Below are 23,699 nucleotides of genomic sequence, written 5' to 3'. Positions count from 1 at the left end.
ACTATATCAAAACATAACTACACTTCTTAGTCAAGAAAAGACGTGAACAGTACTCTACATGTTTTCAACTTAGCAGCCTTGCAATGTTAATAATACTAAATGCATTAAAGGTACAGTGTGTAGTTTTTAAGGGTACCGTATGTAGCGACATTTAGCATTACAGACTTGGAAGAAATGGACTACAACATTCATATGTATGTTAAAATTAGCATTTAATCACCTGAGTAAATAAAATAAAAAAAAGCCACCATCTTTCTCTTTCAAAGAACACAGTTAAACTCAAGCAAACAGAACCAGAACCAACTCAAGCAAACAGAACCAGAACCAAACTTAAGCAAACAGAACCAGAACAAGACTCAAGCAAACAGAACCAGAACCAAAATCAAGCAAACAGAACCAGAACCAACTCAAGCAAACAGAACCAGAACTAAAATCAAACAAAAAGAACCAGAACCGAACTCAAGCAAACAGAACCAACTCAAGCAAACAGAACCAACTCAAGCAAACAGAACCAAAACCAACTCAAGCAAACAGAACCAGAACTAAACTCAAGCAAACAGAACCAAAATCAAACTCAAGCAAACAGAACCAACTCAAGCAAACAGAACCAGAACCAACTCAAGCAAACAGAACCAAAACCAACTCAAGCAAACAGAACCAAAATCAAACTCAAGCAAACAGAACCAACTCAAGCAAACAGAACTAAAACCAACTCAAGTTTACAGAACCAGAACCAAACTGAAGAAAACAGAACCAGAACCAAACTGAAGAAAACAGAACCAGAACCAAACCCAAGCTTACAGACCCAGAACCAAACTGAAGCAAACAGAACCAGAACCAGAACCAAACTCAAGCAAACAGAACCTGAACCAAACTCGAGCAAACATTATTAATGTCCTCAGGTTGGCATTGAGAGAAATCAGATGCCTCAGCTTGGATTGGCTGATCTGATTTCTCCTCTCAGTGAGTATTTACCCTGTTTTCGGGAAGACTCTCGGAAGGAACAGATGTAGCCACGATACACAGCCTCCCCTCCATCACCTGTATCCTATATCCTCACATGTGATTGGCCGCATTGCCGCCATGCTGCCCAATCAAAACAAAGTTCTGCTGTGAGCAAGGCTGGGGCTGAGCACTGAGAGCTAAGCAGCAAAGGAAAAAACTGGGAGCCGGCTCTTTTGATTCACTATAAAGCATCAGCTCATCCCCTGTCCGTAAACTCTGGCTCAGGCCCGAGCGGACATGGGCTGATTCCACATGAGTGCTTATTTCACTTTTGAAGTAAAGAGATGTACTATGATTAGGGTTAGGGTTATGATTAGGGTTTGGGTTATGATTATAGGGTTAGGGTTAGGGTTAAAATTAGGGTTAGGGTTAGGGTTAAAATTAGGGTTAGGGTTATGATTAGGGTTAGGGTTGTGATTAGGGTTAGAGTTAGGGTTAAAATTAGGGTTAGGGTTAAGGTTATGATTAGGGTTAGAGTTAGGGTTAAAATTAGGGTTAGGGTTAAGATTAGGGTTAGGGTTAGGGTTGTGATTAGGGTTAAGGTTAGGGTTAGGGTTAGGGTTGTGATTAGGGTTAGGGTTAAGATTAGGGTTAGGGTCAATCAAACTCAAGCAAACAGAACCAGAACCAAGTCAAGCAAACAGAACCAGAACAAAACTCAAGCAAACAGAACCAGAACCAAACTCAAGCAAACAGAACCAGAACCAAACTCAAGCAAACAGAACCAGAACCAGAACCAAACTCAAGCAAACAGAATCAGAACAAAACTCAAGCAAACAGAACCAGAACCAAACTTAAGCAAACAGAACCAGAACCAGAACCAAACTCAAGAAAACAGAACCAAAACCAGAACCAAACTCAAGCAAACAGAACCAGAACCAAACTCGAGCAAACAGAACCAGAACCAGAACCAAACTCAAGCAAACAGAACTAGAACCAGAACCAAACTCAAGCAAACAGAACTAGAACCAGAACCAAACTCAAGCAAACAGAACCAGAACCAGAACCAAACTTAAGCAAACAGAACCAGAACCAACCTCAAGCAAACAGAACCAGAACCAACCTAAAGCAAACAGAACCAGAACCAAACTGATGCAAACGGAACCAGAACCAGAAACAACACAAGCAAACAGAACCAGAACCAACTCAAGCAAACAGAACCAGAACCAAACTCAAGCAAACAGAACCAGAACTAAACTGGAGCAATCATTATTAATGTCCTCAGGTTGGCATTGAGAAAAATCAGATGCCTCAGCTTGGATGGGCTGATCCGATTCCTCCTCTCAGTGAGTATTTGCCTGGTCTTCGAGAAGACTCTCTCGGAAGGAACAGATGTAGCCACGATACACAGCCTCCCCTCCATCACCTGTATCCTATATCCTTACATGTGATTGGCCGCATGGCCGCCAAGCTGACCAATTGAAACAAAGTTCTGCTGTGAGCAGAGCTGGGGCTGAGCCAAGCGGCGACCTCCAGTCCATGCGGAAGTGTTATAAACTGCAATTCATCGAGAATCCGCTTGAGGCTGGCTGCAGAAACACAGGAAACCACATAGACATGAATGGGAAAAAGACGATCTTTGCAGCATTAATAAACATGTTTACAGCCTGGTACAAAAAACGGCTTGGCTACAGTAGCTAATTTCTCTATCGGCACACACTGTACAGGGAGTGAATTTTTTTACTAATGCGACGGTTTAGAAGATGTTAAGATTACAAGTTTTTGCCCAAATAAGGACATGACTTCTTGACTCCCGGACAGGAACACATAGCTGTTGGCTAGGAGGCTCAAACTCCACCCCTTTACGTCACACTATGACTGGTTTAGTTCGGCATTTCCAATATGGCTCCCGCTGTCGATTGGCTTCAAAACAGCGTTAAGGAACAGATGTATGGCGTCAAGGATAATACGTCCATTATTCATACAGTCTATGATTTCTCCACACTGTACCTTTAAGCTTTAAGTGGTGATGATATCAAAATTTCAGGAGCAGGGCCACACCTCAACGGCGCCTCTTCCGTTTTCCCATAAATTAAAACCTGACCATTTCCTCCTTTCTCGCTCTCTTTCGGAATCCCTCCCTCCCTTTTCTCTCTCCTTCTGCTCCTCTTCTCCTTATCCATAGGGCCCTGGGGGGTTCGTCGTGCCCGGGTGCTACGGCGGATCCCCTACAAAGCTTCCCCAAAGCGACAACTAGTTCAATATCGATCAATACAATAATCAGTAATCAATAAACTATCTTTCAAATCCCATTCTGTTGTTGGTGTGGTCCTTGCTGGTGAAACATGGCAGGCTTCAGAGGTCACTGTGGCACAAACCTGCAGAGAAGCTGCCCTGCAGGATTAAGGACCAAATTGAGTATCCTGAGGGCTCTTCCACCCAGCATGGAGCTGGAGTGAGGTGACACCTGCAAACAGGACTGGTTGTAGTCTGCACAGCAGGTCAGCAATGACCCACAAGTTGTGTGGCAGGAGCAGTCCTCCATAATGTCTCCACACTGTCCTCTGCATGACTGGGCTACAAAACACAGGATGAATTATTTCACATCACAATAAATGAGGCTTGTTACTCCCAAAGTAGTTATATTATGATCATCATTAGTGGTACTTTATTTAATAAAACTCAAAAACCTTGCTGGCTCAATAAAAACATGTTTAAAAAGTGACTTACCAGCTGCTTTGGATGCACAAACAAGTAATCCACAAAGAATAAAAGTCACTCCTGAGGTAGCTCTCATGTTGATGGGAGGATTCAAAGTGACTCTTGCCTGACACAGTGTTGCAATTTTGGCATTAACTCGTTTGCATGTTTCAGGGGTAATTTAAAACCAAATGAGTGTTTTAAAGGTCAGTTAAAACCAAACCTGTCAGCTGAGAGTTTGAAGTTATGTATTAACAGACAGACATTATTAAAAAAAGTAGGTCGGTGAGTGATTTTTTTTTCCTCTTTGGTGATAACTTTGAAATAAATATTAAACTTTCAGAAACACTGTCATTTTACTCAAATTGTTAATTACTTTTAAGCTTTTCCTGCTTTTTCAGCAGTGAATGTACGCTACTTTTTATTTTATAGGCTATGGCTGCTCCCTTATGTTGCTCTCGCGAGACATTGCGATAACACAGAATTCGACGCATGCGCAAAGCCTCCCTACATCTTGATGCTAGCTGAATGAATGAGAGGGGATTGTCGAATTGACTTTTTAACGCTCTTTTCTTTTGTTATTTTTAACCTAAATGAACAACGACACGTGCACTGCGAGCAACGATAACCGAAATGGAGGTTATTAAGGGGGAATGACGTCTTACTCTGTCAATGAACACGTTCAGAAGCTTGGCTACGTTAGCTTCATGCTAGCAGCATCAGTATCTGTTTATATTGTAAGGTCTCAGGTCTCAGGGCAGCAGTAAAGGAGAGATGTACTTCCTCTACACAATAATCGCGTCCTTGGTTTGTTTTTTTGTTTTGAAATGGTTGAAAAAGAGGAGGCACTGCACCGATCTGTCAAGACTGGATGGGAAAACAGTTCTTATTACAGGTATAAGCTGCAAGCCATGTTTATTGCTATGGATGCCACTGATTTGTATTGTTTTTTTTGCTGCATATTTTAAGCTAAGTGCAGACTGACTTTACTGAATTCTTTATAACATGAGAATTAAACTTCACAGAGTCTCCATCTATAGTCTGATCTGAAGTCAGATTATTATTATTATTATTATTATTATTATTATTATTATTTCAGATGATACTGCTATTGTAGTGTGTATCCAGAATGGACAGGGATCTGACAAAAGACTTCAGTGACTGGAGTCACAAAAACTGCCTCCTACTTACCTTTTTGATCTGGCTTTAAATTTGGAGTCATTTATTTTAAGCCCTGGACTGCATTATTATTTTTTATTCATCCTATATACTTATTTATTTATTTATATATTTATATATGTATTTATTTATTTATTTATATATTTATATATGTATTTATTTATTTATATATTTATTTATTCATTTATTTATATATATATATTTATTTATATATATTTTTTTATTTTATTTTATTTTGTTATTGTACCTGTCAGATCTTTTTAACTCCCTGTATATTCTTTTTCTCAAGATTTGTTTTTATTTGCAAAACACAAACTTTACAATACAGGTCCAATATTCAAACATTTTTTTGTTTGTTTTAAAATAACATAAAATAAATTGATTAATAAATAAAAAACACATAAATAAAAATAAAGAAATATAATAAAATAATAATAATAACTATAATGATACTAAATATATACATACATAAGTTGAAATAATAAAAATATATTTACTGTATATACATACATAAATAGATACATATATGCATACACAAAAACTGCCTCCTACTGAACTCCTCAAAGACAAAGGAAATGATAGTAGTTCCAAAGATCCAGGCTCTGCCATCAGCTAGTTAACATTCGAGGGGTGGACATCGAGGTGGTGCCAACCTACAAATATCTAGGTGTACACCTGGACAACAAGTTGGACTGGTCCCTTAACACAGATGCACTTTAGAGGAAGGGGCAGAGCCGCCTCTTTTTCTTAAGGAGGCTCAGATAAATCAGTCTGTGCTGGCAAGTGTGTTATTCCGTGCTGCAGTCTGCTGGGGAGGCAGTATAAAACACAGGGATGCGAGGCGACTGAACAAACTAGTGAAAAGAGCTGGCACTGTGATTGGAACCAGGTTGGATTCACCGGAGGGCTGTGGTGGAGAGATGCACACAGAAGAAGCTAGAGGCCATTCTAAATTACACAGATCATCCACTTCACAACTTCTTTGTGGACCAGAGAAACAGCGGCAGTGGACGGCTCATCTCTCTGTGCTGCAGGACTGGGAGATACAGAAAATCATTCATCCCTGCAGCCATTAGGCTTCATAACTCTCTAGCAAATGGGAGATGAGCTGACAGACACCTGGATTACATGTTTTATGTGATTTTTATAATTTTATCTGCCAGACACCTGAATTTCCCCCTTCAAGGATTAATAAAGATCATTCCATTCTATTCTATTGAGACAAAAACACTGCTGTCTTTCCAGATTACTATCCTTACATGAGCACTGACACTCATACCTTTTGTCACCCATTCTGTATTTCTATGTAGGTGGGAATTCTGGCATTGGCAAGGAGACAGCTGTTGCCTTGGCCATGAGAGGCGCCCGAGTCATCATCGCTTGCAGAGACGTGGACAAAGCAGAGAAGGCTGTGAGGGAGATCAAGTTCAAGAGTCACAGCCTGAACATTCTTCACATGGAGCTGGATTTGGCCAACCTGCGCTCCGTAAGAGAATTCTGTAAGAGCTTCCTCCAGAGAGAGAAGAGACTGGATATCCTGGTGAATAATGCAGGTGAGGATGTCGAGCACACGGAGATCTGCTCACACGTGTATTGATATCATTATATCCTGTGGTTGTATTATGGATTTGTTCAGTTCTCTAAATTGATCCAAGCACAGAGGAAGCTGTATGCGTTTGTGCAGTTTGTCCTTACTCCTTTATCCAGATCCCCATTAGCCGCCACTAACGCAGAAGCTACTCTCGAGTGCTTCCCTTTAAAATTTCCTCATGTGTTTTTGTCTTAATTTTAAGCCCTGGACTGCATTATTAGGATTGATTTATTTATATAACTATTTATTTCTTGTATTTATCTGATCTTTTTTTTTTCTCAAGGTTTGTTTTTACTGGCAAAATGCAATTTTTACAATACAGGTCCAATATTCCAACATCTTTTTATATTTTAAACATAGTCATATGTGTATATAAAAATAAATTAATTAATTATATTAAATAAAAACAAATTACAATTAAAAAACATAAATAGAAATAAAGAAATATAATAAATAATAATTATAGCTATAATTATACTAAATATATACATACATAAATTGAAATATTAAATATATATATATATACTGTATATACACACATTTATAGATACATACACGCATACACATGTAAAAATAAAATTAGTAAAAAAGATAATAATAATAAATAAAATAATTTTGTTGATGTACTTCTAATAAATAAACAGGTAAATAGCTGAATAAATCAATAAATATAACACTGATAATTAAATAAAGGGTAATAATAGTAATAAAAATAAAACTCTAACTTATTTTTAGCTTTTCTTTCTACTCTTACTTATTTTATTATATTTTTTATTAATTTTACTGTTTTGATTTTATTTCATTTTTTGAGTATTAATTCATAATCATGCCTTTTATAATTTTACCATTGCTGTTGTTTTCTGTCTCTCTGTTATTTTGTGAAGCACTTTGGGCTGCATGTTTGTACGTATGAAACTTGCTTTATAAATAAAGTTGAGTTGAGAGGTCTGCAGGAAGTTTGTAGTTGAAACATGTCAAGGGAAAAAAAGAAAAACACTGGTCTAGTAAAAAGAAGTGGGAACAGACTTTGTGTTTTTGCAATGAAAAAAAGTGTGTATGTTCCTTTAGTGGTCAATATGAGTTTGAAAATATCTGCATATCCATAAAACCAGATATGCAAATGAAACATGAGAACAGAAATCTGAGGTCAAATAGCTTGATGCAGACTGATCAGCTGAAGGCACATTTATCTTGCTCCCTCAACCTTACAGATCATGATCTCTTCTCTGTGCTTCTTCAGGCATGCCCAGCGTTCTCGACTGGACAGACGACGGCTTCAGCATGTGTTTTGGCGTCAACCACTTGGGCCACTTCCTCCTGACCAATCTGCTTCTGCCTCGCCTGAAGGAATGTGCCCCCAGCCGTGTGGTTACCCTCACGTGCTCCACCTACAAATACCAGAAACTGGACTTCCAGGACCTCAACTACAACCTTCTGCCCTTCTTCACCCACTGCCGCAGCAAGTTGGCCAACATCTACTTCAGTCAGGAGCTGGCTCGCATCACCGAAGGGAAAGGAGTGACCTCGTACGCTGTGCACCCAGGTTGGACTTTTTTCATTATTAGAACAGAGAGTTTGAGTCACAGGTATATTGGGACTGTGCATGTGTGTGTTTGTACACAGTTTGTTTTATTATTATTAGCTCTGATGTATGTCCAGATCTGCAGTCTGGTTCTGAAGTAAAAGGGTTGAAAGCATTTTTGGGGCAATGTTCTCCTTTTTCTGATGTGACAATAAAGAGCGACAGGAAGAATTGGGATGAGATAGTCAGGAATTGAACCCAAGGCTGCTGCAAATACTGTCGTCTCTGCACACCTGACAGAACACGCAACACAGCTTCTGGTTCAGGCTCTTGTAATGTCACGCATTGACTACTGCATCTCTCTACTGGCAGGCCCTCCCTGCATGCACAGTCAAACCTCTGCAAATGATCCAGAACGCAGCAGCAGCACCTCTGGTCTTCAACCAGCCTAAGACGGCTCCTGTCACTCCCCTGCTCATTTCGCTACACTGGCTTCCAGTTGCAGCTCGCATCAGATACAAAACTCTAATCATGACTTACAAAGCAGTCACCAAAACCACTCCAGTTTACCTGGAACCCCTCATCCAGGTCTACTGACTGCCCTTCTCGCCTGCTAAGCTCAGCCTTTGAAAAGCGCCAAGTGCTTCCAGCACACAAGGCCTCAAAATCAAAATCACTAGCTCGACTCTTCTCTTCTGTTGCCCCTAAATGGTAGAATGAATTGGCCAACTCCATTCGATCTGCAGAGTCCCTCTCTACTTTCAAAAGACAGCTAAAGACCCAGCTCTTTAGGAAGCACTATGCACTTAGCTAGACTGTTCTCCACTGTTGTCCCCAGTGGCAGATCATGTCTTCCAGCTACAGTTGACTTGCACCGTCCTGCTCTACTCTGGGAATCTGTGTTCAGCTCTTGAGTGACCCAGCACAACACATGGGGCGTCCGCTCAAAGCTAAACCGGCACTCTGTCATGATACATCCTAAAGTGGAAATTCAAAAGGACACTTGCCGAAACAAAATGTAGTAATCAGTACGTATACCCTGACTCTGTTCCTCCTCATATCTCCCTCTTTCACACGTTGCTCCAGGTTTCGTTCAGAGCGGTTGGACGTGTCACTTCTCCGTCCTCTTCCGGATGCTGATGCAGGTGATCATGTGGATGTTTTTTGTTTCGTGTGAAGTCGGAGCTCAGACCGTCATCTACTGCGCCGTGTCGGACGAAGCCGCCAAACACAGCGGGGGTTACTTTATCGACTGCCGGCCTGCCACGCTGCGGCCTTTCGCAAGAGACACAGGAGTGGCGAAGAAACTGTGGGAGGCCAGTGAGAGGCTGGTCAAACTGGCCTGATGGAGGAGGCAGGGGTGGGGTGTGGGTCGTTTTTTTTAATCTTATTCATATATTTAATGTATTTATGTCTTTATCAACTGATGTACATTTCCTGTTCTGTTTGGGCCTGTTTGTCTTAAGTTGTCGATGCAGATTTAGGATTTCTTTTAAAGACTTGTTTTACCTGTTTTGCAATCTGCTTGAAGAATATTTAATAAATGACTTGACTTGTTTAACCCTGAGTTGACCTGATTAATTTCTGAAACATGTAACAGAACAGTGCATGTTTTTCCTTTTCTTCCTTTTTACTCAAAACTGTTTTGAGAATAGTAAATATAAAATCTTTTCATTGATAAATACAGAAATCTGCTGCCAAATATGTCAGCTGGTGGTTATTTTAGAAAAGTGACACTTGCTCTTATAGAATAAATATATATTTGGGATTACACTGAGCGCAAAGGATCAACAACAACAACAACAACAACTGGATTTATGAAAAGATTTAGTGAGAAGCAGAGACACATCTACACAGAAACCACCTTTATTTTCCCCTCAGGATTTAAAGCTAGGGTTGGTAGTCTCGGAAAACCGGCATGAATTTGAATGTAGCTTTTCCTAATGACTCCGTCTAACCCCTCCCCTCCTCCCTCGGAGCTCCTCCAAAACAACGCCCCCCCGCTCACATGCACGAGCGCCGCTGATTCTCGACGATATGATCGTGACTGATTCAAAACTGGTCCTCACCAAAACATTATCATAGTGAAAGTTAAAAACACAAACAAACATGGCTGCTGTTAGCACTCACAACTATCATGCTAGCATTATCCAGTTGTACTGGTGACACGATATCAGGAGAAAAGTTATAACACATATATAATACTGTAACAACTCTACTGTTTGTTAAACGTGTACAGTGTAGATGTTCTTAATTCCTACAGTGTTGACGGTCAGTGAAGGCATCAGGAGAGGTGTAGAGTGTGCGAGTGGGAGAGAGGAGAGACAAGAGGAGAAGTTCTTCATTCATTCAAACCAAGCGGCAAACTCCGGTCTCAAACGATGAAGCCAATGCGGAAGTGATATAAACTGCAATACATCGAAAATCCGCTTGAGGCTGGCTGCAGAAACACCGGAAACCACATAGATATGAATGGGAAAAAGACGATCTTTGCAGCATTAATAAACATGTTTACAGCCTGGTTCAAAAAACGGCTTGGCCCTATGAAGCTAATCTCTCTAATGGCACACACTGTACGGGGGGTGAATTTTTTTCTAACGTGACGGTTCAGAAGATATTAAGATTATGAGTTTTGCCCAAATAAGGACATGACTGACGTGACTCCCGGTCGGGAACACACAGCCATTGGCTAAGAGGCTCACACTATGTCACACTCTGCCCAGTTGAGTTCCGCATTACCAATATGGCTGCCGCCGTCGATTTGCTTCAAAACAGCTCTCAGGAACAGATGGGTGACGTCACGGATACTACGTCCATATTTTATACAGTCTATGATTCAAACATTGATTGTTGCTTTGTTGGTTGGCGTGATCACGGCCGACAGTGACCGGTTATTAAAGCTCAACGTGTTCACGAATCGGCTCGTCATCCCTACAGCGGCCGGACGGACGCTACAATACATATATATTTTCTGTAGGACTTACTGAACGTCATTAATTATTCTGCTTGTTGGTGAGAGCTTTTTAGACTCTGATCCGGACTACAGTCCTGAGCAAAGCACCTCATCAGGTCAGAGGGGACAGGCCCGAGGACGAGCGAGAGGGGCAGTAAATAGAGTCAGGGGAAGCAGATGCAGGAGACGGGGACTCGGAGGAGTACACGCCGGGGAAATGTACGCGCAGGAGGCGGGCAGAACGGCAGGATGGGATTTGATTGGTTTAAAATTTGGGGAGCCAAAAAACGGTGATTGGTTAGTGTTTTCCCAGGTTTACTCCGGCTGTAGATAGCAGCTTTTTTTCACTCTTTTTTAGGAACACATCATGTAATGATTGCCATCAGGACATAAAGATAATTTTAACCAGTATAACAAAAAGTGTATCTAAATCTGATTACCAACCCCAGCTTTAATGAACAATAAGCATCATTAAACAGAATCATTTCAGAAGTTTGATCTTCGTCTTTCTTTTTTTTTTTTGTTGTGACAAAATGTATTTTCATGTAACTGAGTGAAAACCTGCAGCAGTGTTTAGGAGAAATCAAACCCTGTTCCTTGGTGTGAGTGTTTGGATTCCTCACATGATCAGATCATCACACAAGCAGGCTTCAACTTCCCTGAGTCCTGTATGAACTCAAAAACAGGACAGCTTGTAACGTATCATGCTTGTAATAAGACCTGAAGGCTGCATGTATACTATTAAAGATCACAGAGCTGGCTGCAACATAAGAACATGGTTTCACTGGTTTAGTGTCAGTCGTCCTGTTTAGATGAGCAGTCCTCACAGAGAGACTAAAGACTCTTACTTTTGTGTGAATGGTGACTTTGAGAGTTGTTTTCATTATACTTAGACATAAGAAACAAAGAGATATTGACAAGTTTTACTTGTATTTTCTTCCCACAGACATGTGTACAATGAATGGGGTAATTATTTTCATCTAACAGCCTGGCACCGCCTGCAGGTGACCAACCTACATACCAGCACACCCTAATGATGACTTACCATGTGACACAGGGGAAGGACAACTAAATCAGATTTTGACAACAGATCGAAGACGCCATCACAGAGTGTGACATCTCTGCTGGACATCACTCAAGACCTGAAGAACTCTAACTTGGTGAGTTTTGCCTTTAGCAAAAATATTTAGATACTGCAGGAAATGGAAAATAACGCTGATTCAGAAAGATTCTTGAACTGTCACGGGGGTTCAGAGACTCTCAGAGATCCTGTGTCTGAAAAAGAAAAACTGTCCCATCTGACCTAGCAGTTTTCAAGGAACTTAAAGAAGCGTAAGGGAATACATTTGAGTGTTTAAGTAAATCACCTTTGAAGAAAGAACTGAACTGAGTGTTGTTCCTGCTGGCTGAGAAATAAAAAGGCAGTTGAACTGGTTTAGTGTTAGTCAGCCTGTTCAAACGGCAGTCCTCACAGGGAGACTACACAACAAAAACTCTCCCTTTCTGTTGTAACTCCTTGGACCAAGTGGTTGAAATAATCCTGTAGTAGGATATCAATAGTAGGGCCTAAGACAGCTCATGTCACTCCCCTGCTCATCTCACTACACTGGCTTCCAGTTGCAGCTCGCATCAGATACAAAACTCTAATCATGACTTACAAAGCAGTCACCAAAACCACTCCAGTTTACCTGGAACCCCTCATCCAGGTCTACTGCCCTTCTCGCCCGCTACGCTCAGCCTCTGAAAAGCGCCTAGTGCTTCCAGCACACAAGGCCTCAAAATCACTAGCTGGACTCGTCTCTTCTGTTGTCCCTAAATGGGGGAATGAATTGTCCAACTCCTTTCGATCTGCAGAGTCCCTCTCTACTTTCAAAAGACAGCTAAAGACCCAGCTCTTTAGGAAGCACTATGCACTTAGCTAGACTGTTCTCCACTGTTGTCCCCAGTGGCAGATCATGTCTTCCAGCTACGATTGACTCGCACTGTCCTGCTCTACTCTGGGAATCTGTGTTCAGCTCTTGAGTGACCCAGCACTTGGTACTTTGGTCATTATTGTAGTGATGTTAATTGTTGATGATGATAATGGAAGGTCTTAAATTGGTTGGTTGCTTCATTGTAGATGTTCCTTATTTCGGGAAGAAAAAAAAAAAAATTCCTTACTTATTTTTGTGCATTGCCTTTACACTGCTTGGCAGTACCTGCACCGACATTGACTTGAAGCACTTTGTTACTCGTACTGATCTTGTTTCCTCTTGTTTAGATCTTTGCTTGTGTTGTTCTTGTTCTCGTATGTACGTCGCTTTGGATAAAAGCGTCTGCTAAATGACATTGTAACATTGTAACATTGTAACATTGTAACAATACCAATACCTCTGGGTTCAGTCTTCTATGAAACAGTATCTTAAGAGCTCTAAATTCACTGGATTCACTCAGTTGGTAAGGAGATTGGTAGTAGCAGACTCAGTTAAGAGCAAGCGGCAACCTCCGGTCTAAAAATATGAGTCAATGCGGAAGTGTTAAAAGCTGCAGTTCATCGAGGATCCGCTTGAGGCTGGCTCCGGAAGTTCCGGAAGTCACATACACATGAATGGGAAAAAGACGATCTTTGCAGCATTAATAAACATGTTTACAGCCTGGTACAAAAGACGAGTGTAGTCTGAATAGCTCATTTCTCGATGTCCTCTCACTGTGAGGGGGGTGAATTTTTTTCTAATTCGGCAATTTCGAAGTTATTGAGATTACTAGTCTTCCAATGAGAGGCTCAGCTGCCTGCAGGAACACTGCAGCTGTTGGCTAGGAGGCTCAAAGCCTATATGGCTGCCGCTCCCGATTGGCTTCAAAACAGCGTTCAGAAACAGATGGGTGACGTCACGGATACTACGTCCATATTTTTTACAGTCTATGGTTAAGAGCGATAAGACCTCCAGTCCACACGAAACCCAGGTTTATCAAATATAGAAAAAAAATATTTCAGAGGTTATGTTCAAGATTTCTTCAATTCTTTATTTATTAATCTATTTATTTCCAAGATTTTTATTGATTTTTCACATTTTAACAAAACAGAACAAAACAATAACCGCGCTCTTTACAGTGAAAGACCACCGGAAACAACTACTGGTGAACCATTCAGGCCAAGACATATAATATTCCACCATCCAAGCTAGGGTATCTTCAAAAACAGACAAGAAAATAACAAGCAGCATTGACAATAGTTACCATATCAGTAACAGAATTATAATAGTAACTAAGAATGTATATGTGACAGCAAAATCAGCAATAGCCGCACTATTACCCAAAAAACAAATACAAAAAATAAAACCTTCAATTCTTTAAGTAAAAAAGATATTCAATTAAAGAAAACTTGACAAAAAGATGAGGTTAATAAACCCTCAGATACAAATATGTGAAAGAAATTAAATTGTATTCCCTCTAAATACCTTTTACAACAAAAAAATACTGAGAGCTCAGAAAGAAACTACAGAAAATAACCTTACACGGTCAATGATGTTTTTATGAGCTGTATTCATGATGATACTTCAAAAAGCAGAAATAAACAAAGAGGTATTTACATGTTTTCTTTATACCTCTGTCTACAGGTGTGTGCACAATGAACTGAATAAATATCAACATCTTACCTCGTGACAAAGGTGAAGACAAATCAAAGATTTGGACTTGTTGAATGGATCAAAGACGCCAAAACAAGGAGTGAGGTCTCTGCTGGAAAACACACAACTGGAGGATTTTAAAGCTCTGAGAGGAACAGACATTAACTTGGTGAGTCTGACATCTGAAGGCAAATATCAAGAGAAATGGCTGAAAGAAACGTTCTTCTTGAAAGTTACCTGAACTGCCACGTGTGTGCAGAGACTTTCACAGATCCTGTGTCTCTGAGCTGCAACCACAGCTTCTGTTCAAGCTGCCTGCAGAAATTCTGGGAACAAACTGAGAACAAGAACTGTCCCATCTGTAAAAGAAAGTCATCAAAAGAGTATCCATTAGTAAACTTTACACTGAAGGAACTGTGTGACTCGTTTGCTGGGAGACTGAAAGTGGGATCATCTGAGACAGAAAAAGGAGAGAAGAAGGTGGAGGTGGTGTGTAGTAAACATCAAGAAGAGCCTAGACTGTTCTGTAAAGATGAACAGAGAGCTGTGTGTCCTGTCTGTGAATTTTCTCTCCACCAGAGTCACACTGTGGTTCCTGTAGATCAAGCAGTCAGTGAGCTGAAGGAGCAGCTGAAACCTGACTTAAAGTCTCTACAGGACAAGAGGAACAAATACAAACAAGTGGAGGAAACATACAAAGAAGTGATTCAACACTCCAAGAAGCAGCTGTTGTCCACAGAGAGGAAGATCAGAGCAGAGTTCAACAAGCTCCACCAGTTCCTGAAAGAGGAAGAGGAGTCCAGACTGACAGCTCTGAGGGAGGAAGAGGAGCAGAAGGGGAAGACTATCAGCAGAGAGATGAAGAGGATTCAGGAGCAGATCTCCTCTCTGTCAGACAGTATCTGTGCTGTTGAAGAAGACCTGCAGAAACACAACGTGGCCTTCCTCAGCAGTTATAAACCCACTCAGACCAGAGCCAGAGTCCAGTGCTCAGAGTCAGATCCACAGCTGGTCTCAGGAGCGCTGATAGATGAGGCCAAACACCTGGGCAACCTGTCCTTCAGAGTCTGGGAGAAGATGAAGGACAGGGTCCACTTCAGTCCAATCATTCTGGACCCAAACACTGCAAGCGACTGTCTCTATCTGTCTGATGATCTGACCAGTGTGAGATATGGAGACACATATCAGAAGCTTCCTGACAATCCAGAGAGAAACACTAATACTGCTGATATTCTGGGCTCTGAGGGCTTCAGCTCAGGGAAGCACAGCTGGGAGGTGGAGGTGGGAGACCATCCTAGCTGGAATGTGGGTTTGGCTAAAGAGTCACTTGACAGGAAGGGAGAGATATTAGCTACACCAGAATATGGAATCTGGTGTTTCGACAATAGCAGTGGAAAATACAGGGATGTTGTTGGTGAGACTCTGAAAGTGAAGAATAGTCTCCAGAGGATCAGAGTCCAGCTGGACTATGACAGGGGGGAGGTGTCCTTCTACGACCCTGAAGACATGACTCACATCTACACTCACAGAGACACTTTCACTGAGAGAGTCTTCCCATATTTCAGTATCGCAAAGTCTGGTGATGCTAAAACTTGTGAGCTCAAAATGTGTCAAAGGTCGATTGGTGTGATGTTCAGGGAGGGCGGTGAGGTCTGACTGATTGATTCATGTCGTCATCATGGAGGAGGTTTTTCTTCCTGTTACTAATAATTCCAGTTCTTTCTTTAAAGCTGAGAATCATTTGATTTGAAGGAACATGAAGAAAATGTAGAAAACACATTTGGACTCTTTCAGTGTCGGACATGGTGGCACACATTGTTTAGTTCTTGAAGAATCCAGAAAATATTCCAGAGACACAGAATAAGCTGATCTACAAAAGTCGACTTTATTATTGATGTGAAGCAGTTTAGCTGGAAATGTTTGATGTGATGGAAACATGCTGAAAGAACTGGGACCATTTAGATTCCATAGAATAATTTAGATCATTAAATACTTGATATGAATATTTTTGATCAAATCATTTAACATTTTTATATTTTCTTTGATGAATCATCTTGTTTTAGTTTGAAAAATAGAAAAAAAGTGAACTTTGATGTAATATTTCTACATTTTTTGCAACATTTGGATTTTATTTCATTTAACCAAAACTTAAAATTTTGAATTCAAAGTTTTTAAAGTAGATCTGTAAATAAGTCTGTAAATAATCTCTGTCAAAATATTCACTTTTTTATGTTTTCCCTGAAAAAAAAATCATCTTTTTGATGAAAAAAACAGTGAGCATTGATTTAATATTTCCTTTACTTTATTTTATTTCATCATTACTTTTCATCTTTTAACTTCAAGGTTTTTAAAGTAAATTGAAAAAAATACGTAAAAATATTTGTTTATAACACATGCAACATTTTTTGCTTACATAAAAAATATCTTTTTTAAAGTTTTGTTTTTGTTTCTAAAAAATATTTAAAAAGTGAGCGTTGCTGTATTATAATATTTTTGTTATCTTTCCATCATGAAACACAGATTAGTCATGTTTCTTTAATTAAAGTATTTCATGTTAATTTAGACAAAAAAACTCAAATTGATTTCATACTTTTGTTTCTTTATCCATCAAAAGTTGTAGAGAAAATGTTCACTTCTGTTTGACGATGTTTGTGTTTGTGTCTCAGGTTCAATTCAAATCAGAGGATCCAAAAAATCACAAGACATTTTCTAAACTGTCACTGAGGTTGTGAGAATAACAGCTGCTCTGAAATATCATTTCTCTGATCTGAGAATGAGTTTGATGTTTTGATTTCACTCTTGTTCTTGACAGATCATTTGAACCAGGACTTGTTCTTCACATTTTCTCTCCTTTTAGTGGTTAAAGCTGAAAGTGAAGTCAACACTTTCACCTGGATTGTCAGAGGTCTCCGGTCTAAAGCGCTGAGCTTTTCTTTGAAATGTGGGTGTTGATAGTTTCCAAAGTGTCTGGCTGTGCTCACTTCAGTCTTGATGTGAACATGAATCTGTGTTTTCAGGATTTCAAAGCAGCTTTTATTTCCTCATTTCTGGACTTTTATTGTGAAAGAGCTGACGTGTGTTCCTGTGAGTTGATGAGAACTGTCACTCAGGTGTGTGTTTGAAGGACTTCAGGACTCACTCTGGATCACTGTGGATTCACTTGATGTTGTTTTCAATCACTTGTATGTTTTGTTTGTGCTTAGTGAATCCTCTGCTCCAAACCTGAATGACTTCATTCATGTCCTGACTTACTTCTATCAATAAAACTCTGTTCTGCAGAAGAACAGAAGAAAGCCAAAGTGACAAAAAGAGACGAGGGGGAACTAGAAAGAGGTGAGAGACTGCAGAGAAACCACTGAATCAGGTTGGAAACAGAGGGAATAATGGGAGGAAGAGAGAAAGACAGCCTACCAAGAGAAGCCAGCTCAGTGTTGTCAGTGCAGCTTAGTCAGTGTGTGGAGAAAGAGGATGGCCGAGGTTCAGAGTGAACACAGCAGCAGCAGCTCCAGATGATCTCAGTAACACTTCATCAGACTAAATCACTGACAGGAAGGCAGCAGAGAAGGACACTGATTGTAGTTTATATGTGGAGCTGATCACTGATTCATTTTCACACAGGATTTCAGCTTCCATCAGTCTCACAGGATCAGGATTTGTGAGCCGTGTTGGTGGATTTGATTTTGTTAAGAAGTCAAATGTTTCTATAAAGGGAAGTGTTTTCTTCTTCTACACTTAAAAAGCTGCAGTTATCTCTGACTGGACTGTCTGTCACATTTGATTCTGCACTCAGTTTATTGTGCAGCAACATTTGAAGCATCACACTGCTATCCATCTGAGTGTGTGTGTGTGTGTGCGTGTGTTCCTCTGTGTGAGTGCGCCCCCTGCTGGAGCTCAGGTGCTGTTCCTCAAAGTGACATGCAGGCTGAGAGAAGCACCAGTTCACTCTCTGTGCTGATGGTCAACGAGCGCTCCAGCTGTTCTGCACTGACAACACAGAGCTCTGCAGAAAAGCATGCACATCAGCCTTCATCATCATCATCATCATCATCACTGTCACCATCCTCATAGTGCCACAGTCTTTAATATCTTCATCCTGATCACTATCATCATCTTCATCACATCATCTTGAGACAAAAATAGCTGTATGCACTTAAAAAGCAGAGAAAACAGACGGAGAAAGGTGGAGTAAAACGGCATTCAGTAGAAAATGAGAAAACAAATCCAAAGGAAAACAACAACAAACAAGTGTCCCGTTGACTGTCATGCAAAGAAAACGCCAGCTAAGCTGCTAGTTAGCTGCAGTTGTGTAATACTGTGAACTCCCTCACTTGAAATATGTGAATCTTATTATATCGACTCTCAAGGCTCCAAAACACACGAAGAAGAACAGAGGAACAACACTTTTGGACATGCTGCTATTTCTTCTGTTTTCAGAGGACGCTGGTTAGCACGGTCACACAGGAACGCCTTTATGTAACCTTTGACCTTTTCCTTTAAAACAGGGTCAACTAAGCATTAACACTGGTACTGGATCAGACATGAGTACAGGACAAAGACTCACAAAGAAAAAGCTCTTTTGGAGGGACAGTTCTCACAAAATACAATCCTGATTCTGTGACCTTTAACTCTGGCTCTGATATGAACCCAGGGGAAAAGAAGAGTGGACACAATCAAACATGTTTGATGTTTTAATGAGCTCTTTGGATCTCCTGTCAGTTTCACTTGTTGTTCTTAAATCTTCCAGCAGAGGGCAGACTGTTAGTGTGTCTTCTTGCCTCTGTCTCTTTGAATGACAGACTGAAGTCAGTCATGTCAGGTGAAGTGAGCTGGTATCGATGTCGTCGTGTTCCAAGTTCATTTCTGATTTTTGCAACATAAATGATCTTTATGAACAATATCTGAAGGAAGAAAGAAGGCCACAGGTTTCTCTGTAACATTTTTCAACACTGATCTCAGTTTTTTTTTACTTCATTCATGTCTTTGAAAGCTGAAACCTGAAGTTTGAATATTTGTACATTTCAAAGACTGCAGCTTCAGTGACACAAGATTTATGAAATGTTTGAAACCAAAAGTTTGATCCTTTGTTATTTTGTTTTTATTTGTTAATCCTATAATAATCATTAAACTGGTGCATGGTCTTTAGACTCAAGTCCTCATGTCACCCTGAACAGGTGAATGAGAGTGAAAGAGAAGAGAGAGAGAGACTGAGTGAAGAGATGAATTATTAATATATGTGAACAAGTGAGGGAAACTAATGAGTCATATGAGCGCTGAATTAAAAACTGAGCATGTTTCTGTGTTTGAACTGAATTCAAACATCAAATCAAAATCAAACTGGAGGTTTAAAGAAGCAGTCGTATTGAAATGTTCACAGAACAAGAAGGGAATACATTTAGTGGGTCCTTCTTTATCAGAGTTTTAACTGAGACTTCTGTATTCAATCTAAAGATCAAACATTAAATCACTGCAGTGAATAAACACAATCATACTCTCAAGTAGCTAAAGTAGTTTCACATGTTCCTGCTGGCTGCAGCATAAGAACATAGTTCCACTGGTTTAGTGTCCGTCGACCTGTTCAGATGTGCAGTCCTCACAGAGAGACTAAAGACTCTTACTTTTGTGTTCATGGTGACTTTGAGAGTTGTTTTTATTATGATACTTTGAAATAAGAAACAAAGAGATAATACGTTTTATTTGTAATGTCTTCTTAGAGACACGTGTACAATGAATGGAGTAAATATTTTCATCTAACAGCCTGACATCGCCTGCAGGTGAACAAACTACATACCAGCACACCCTAATGATAACTTACCATGTGACACAGGTGAAGGACAATTAAATGAGATTTTGACAGTGTTGAACAGATCCAAGACACCATCACAGAGTGTGACATCTCTGCTGGACAACACTCAAGACCTGAAGAACTCTAACTTAGTGAGTTTTGCTTTTGAAAGAATATTTAGATTTTTTTTAAAAACCCAGCAGTTTCAGAAAGTTACCTGAACTGACACGAGTGTTCAGAGACTCTCAGAGATCCTGTGTCTCTGAGCTGCAGCCTAAATCCCTTTTGTTCAAGCTGCCTGCAGAAATTCTAGAAACAGTAAGAATTAAAACTGTCCCATCTGACCTAATAGTGTTGAGGGACTTAAAGAGGCTGAAGGGAACACATTTGGTGAGTGTGTGAATAAATCACCTTTGAAGAAAGAAGTAAACTGAGTGTTGTTCCTGCTGGCTGAGAAATAAAAAGAAGTAGAACTGGTTTAGTGTCAGTCTATGGGACGCTGTTTGTAAAGTTGTGCACACTGAAAGTAAAAGAAACAAGTCTCCACATTCGTCTCCAAGACTTCATAAAATGTAGTGCGAATTTTTCAAAAGTCACTTTTTTATCTTTTTGATTTTCTTCACATTTAACTTTGTTGTGAATAATTTCAATCACTGTTAAATCCAGATGCTAAATAATAAAAATGTAAATGTTGAATACAAATACAAATGTTCAATCGAAATTTTAAATATAAATGATTATTGTTAAATTTAAGTGTTATTTTGTATGGGGCACCGTTAGTACAAAATGCTCAGAGACAGTACTGACCCAGTCTATGGTCCAAACAAGCTAAGTTCATGAAGTGATACTCGCTTTATGAAGCTTTTATTTTGGTATTTCTGCTAGGGGGCAGTGAGAATTTTCATTTTAGCTCAATATGTAGGATCGCAATATGTAGGATCGTAGGATATGTAACATTTAACATTTATAATTAACACTTAACATTTAGATTTAACATTTAGATTTAACAATTAATAATTATAATTAACATTTAACTTTTAGATGTAACATTTAACATTTATTTTTAACATTTAAGATTCAAATTTAACAATCAACATATATTTACAGTTAAAATTCATCTTTATATTTAGTGTTTATATTTAACATTAATAATATATGTATATCTAACAATTAAATTTACCAATAAACATTTAGGTTTATGTTTAACATTTAGATATGACATTTATCATTTATATATAATAAACATTTTGATTTAATACTATAACTTACATTTTTTACAACAAAATTAAAAGTGAAGAAGATCACAAATATTGCTCTCAATGTGATTTAAATAAATTGACTCAAAAATTCACATTCTGTTTTCATGATGTTTTGGAGCTAAATGTGGAGAATTGTTGTTTTTATTTTCAGTGTGCACAACTTTACAAACAGCGTCCCATCTCAGTCGGCCTGTTCAGATGTTCAGTCCTCACAGGGAGACTAAACAACAAAAACTCTCCTCTTCTGTCAGTGATGTTTTTATGAGCTGTATTCATGATGATACTTCAAAAAGCAGAAATAAACAAAGAGGTATTTACATGTTTTCTTTATACCTCTGTCTACAGGTGTGTGCACAATGAACTGAATAAATATCAACATCTTACCTCGTGACAAAGGTGAAGACAAATCAAAGATTTGGACTTGTTGAATGGATCAAAGACACCAAAACAAGGAGTGAGGTCTCTGCTGGAAAACACACAACTGGAGGATTTTAAAGCTCTGAGAGGAACAGACATTAACTTGGTGAGTCTGACATCTGAAGGCAAATATCAAGAGAAATGGCTGAGAGAAACGCTCTTTTTGAAAGTTACCTGAACTGCCACGTGTGTGCAGAGACTTTCACAGATCCTGTGTCTCTGAGCTGCAACCACAGCTTCTGTTCAAGCTGCCTGAAGAAATTCTGGAAACAAAGTAAGAACAAGAACTGTCCCATCTGTAAAAGAAAGTCATCCAAAGCTGATCCAGGAGTAAACTTTGCTCTGAAGGAACTGTGTGACTCGTTTGCTGGGAGACTGAAAGTGGGATCATCTGAGACAGAAAAAGGAGAGAAGAAGGTGGAGGTGGTGTGTAGTAAACATCAAGAAGAGACTAAACTGTTCTGTAAAGATGAACAGAGAGCTGTGTGTCCTGTCTGTGAGTTTTCTCTCCACCAGAGTCACACTGTGGTTCCTGTAGATCAAGCAGTCAGGGAGCTGAAGGAGCAGCTGAAACCTGACTTAAAGTCTCTACAGGACAAGAGGAACAAATACAAACAAGTGGAGGAAACATACAAAGAAGTGATTCAACACTCCAAGAAGCAGCTGTTGTCCACAGAGAAGAAGATCAGATCAGAGTTCAACAAGCTCCACCAGTTCCTGAAAGAGGAAGAGGAGTCCAGACTGACAGCTCTGAGGGAGGAAGAGGAGCAGAAGGGGAAGACTATCAGCAAAGAGATGAAGAGGATTCAGGAGCAGATCTCCTCTCTGTCAGACAGTATCTGTGCTGTTGAAGAAGACCTGCAGAAACACAACGTGGCCTTCCTCAGCAGTTATAAACCCACTCAGACCACAGCCAGAGTCCAGTGCTCAGAGTCAGATCCACAGCTGGTCTCAGGAGCGCTAATAGATGAGGCCAAACACCTGGGCAACCTGTCCTTCAGAGTCTGGGAGAAGATGAAGGACAGGGTCCACTTCAGTCCGGTCATTCTGGACCCAAACACTGCACACAGCTGTCTCTATCTGTCTGATGATCTGACCAGTGTGAGACAAGGAGACACATATCAGCAGCTTCCTGACAATCCAGAGAGAAACACTAAGACTGCTGATATTCTGGGCTCTGAGGGCTTCAGCTCAGGGAAACACAGCTGGGAGGTGGAGGTGGGAGACCATCCTAGCTGGAATGTGGGTTTGGCTAAAAAGTCAGTTGACAGGAAGGGAGAGAGATTTGCTTCACCAGAATATGGATTCTGGTGTTTATGGCACGGTGATGGAAAATACACAAATGGTCTTAGTGAGACTGTCACAGTGAAGAAGAGTCTCCAGAGGATCAGAGTCCAGCTGGACTATAACAGGGGGGAGTTGTCCTTCTACGACCCTGAAGACATGACTCACATCTACACTTACAGAAACACTTTCACTGAGAGAGTCTTCCCATATTTCAGTATTGGAAAGTCTGGTAAAACTTGTGAAGTCAAAATGTGTCAAAGGTCGATTGGTGAAAATGTAGAAAACTCATTTGGACTCTTTCAGCGTCGGACATGGTGGCACACATTGTTTAGTTCTTGAAGAATCCAGAAAATATTCCAGAGACACAGAATAAGCTGATCTACAAAAGTCGGCTTTATTATTGATGTGAAGCAGTTTAGCTGGAAATGTTTGATGTGATGGAAACATGCTGAAAGAACT

At 39.9% G+C, this 23,699-nt stretch overlaps 4 protein-coding genes across 4 annotated transcripts in view; 3 read left to right on the top strand and 1 right to left on the bottom strand.

Annotated features, from left to right (window-relative positions):
* The window catches only part of susd2 (sushi domain containing 2), a 35,392-nt gene extending 31,285 nt beyond the window's left edge, over window positions 1-4,107 (bottom strand). The window contains exons 1-2 of the mRNA XM_034692880.1: window positions 3,676-4,107; window positions 3,324-3,522 (exon numbers count right to left, since the gene is read on the bottom strand). Coding sequence (XP_034548771.1) covers window positions 3,324-3,522; window positions 3,676-3,742 — 266 coding nt within the window. The 5' untranslated portion in view covers window positions 3,743-4,107. The remainder of the gene's footprint in view (window positions 1-3,323; window positions 3,523-3,675) is intronic.
* Window positions 4,108-4,121: 14 nt separating this feature from the next.
* On the top strand, window positions 4,122-9,498 carry si:dkey-174n20.1 (uncharacterized protein LOC796174 homolog). The gene is made up of 4 exons (XM_034692881.1): window positions 4,122-4,540; window positions 6,135-6,377; window positions 7,656-7,958; window positions 9,024-9,498. Exons 1-4 carry the CDS (start codon window positions 4,420-4,422, stop codon window positions 9,281-9,283), a joined length of 927 nt encoding a protein of 308 aa, XP_034548772.1. The 5' UTR covers window positions 4,122-4,419; the 3' UTR covers window positions 9,284-9,498.
* A 2,402-nt stretch (window positions 9,499-11,900) lies between these two features.
* On the top strand, window positions 11,901-16,577 carry LOC117819591 (nuclear factor 7, brain-like). Its single transcript, XM_034693040.1, has 2 exons — window positions 11,901-12,050; window positions 14,487-16,577. The coding sequence occupies exon 2, from the start codon at window positions 14,700-14,702 to the stop codon at window positions 16,149-16,151; it is 1,452 nt and encodes a 483-aa protein (XP_034548931.1). The 5' UTR covers window positions 11,901-12,050; window positions 14,487-14,699; the 3' UTR covers window positions 16,152-16,577.
* A 5,187-nt stretch (window positions 16,578-21,764) lies between these two features.
* On the top strand, window positions 21,765-23,579 carry LOC117818554 (nuclear factor 7, ovary-like). The gene has a single exon (XM_034691490.1). It carries the CDS (start codon window positions 22,095-22,097, stop codon window positions 23,577-23,579), a length of 1,485 nt encoding a protein of 494 aa, XP_034547381.1. The 5' UTR covers window positions 21,765-22,094.
* Window positions 23,580-23,699: the final 120 nt, after the last annotated feature.

This window comes from Notolabrus celidotus, chromosome 9 (genome assembly GCF_009762535.1).
Source record: "Notolabrus celidotus isolate fNotCel1 chromosome 9, fNotCel1.pri, whole genome shotgun sequence".
Classification (NCBI taxonomy): Eukaryota; Metazoa; Chordata; class Actinopteri; order Labriformes; family Labridae; genus Notolabrus; species Notolabrus celidotus.
The sequence above is the reverse complement of the archived record's forward strand: the minus strand, read 5'-3'. Positions and strand labels throughout refer to the sequence as shown.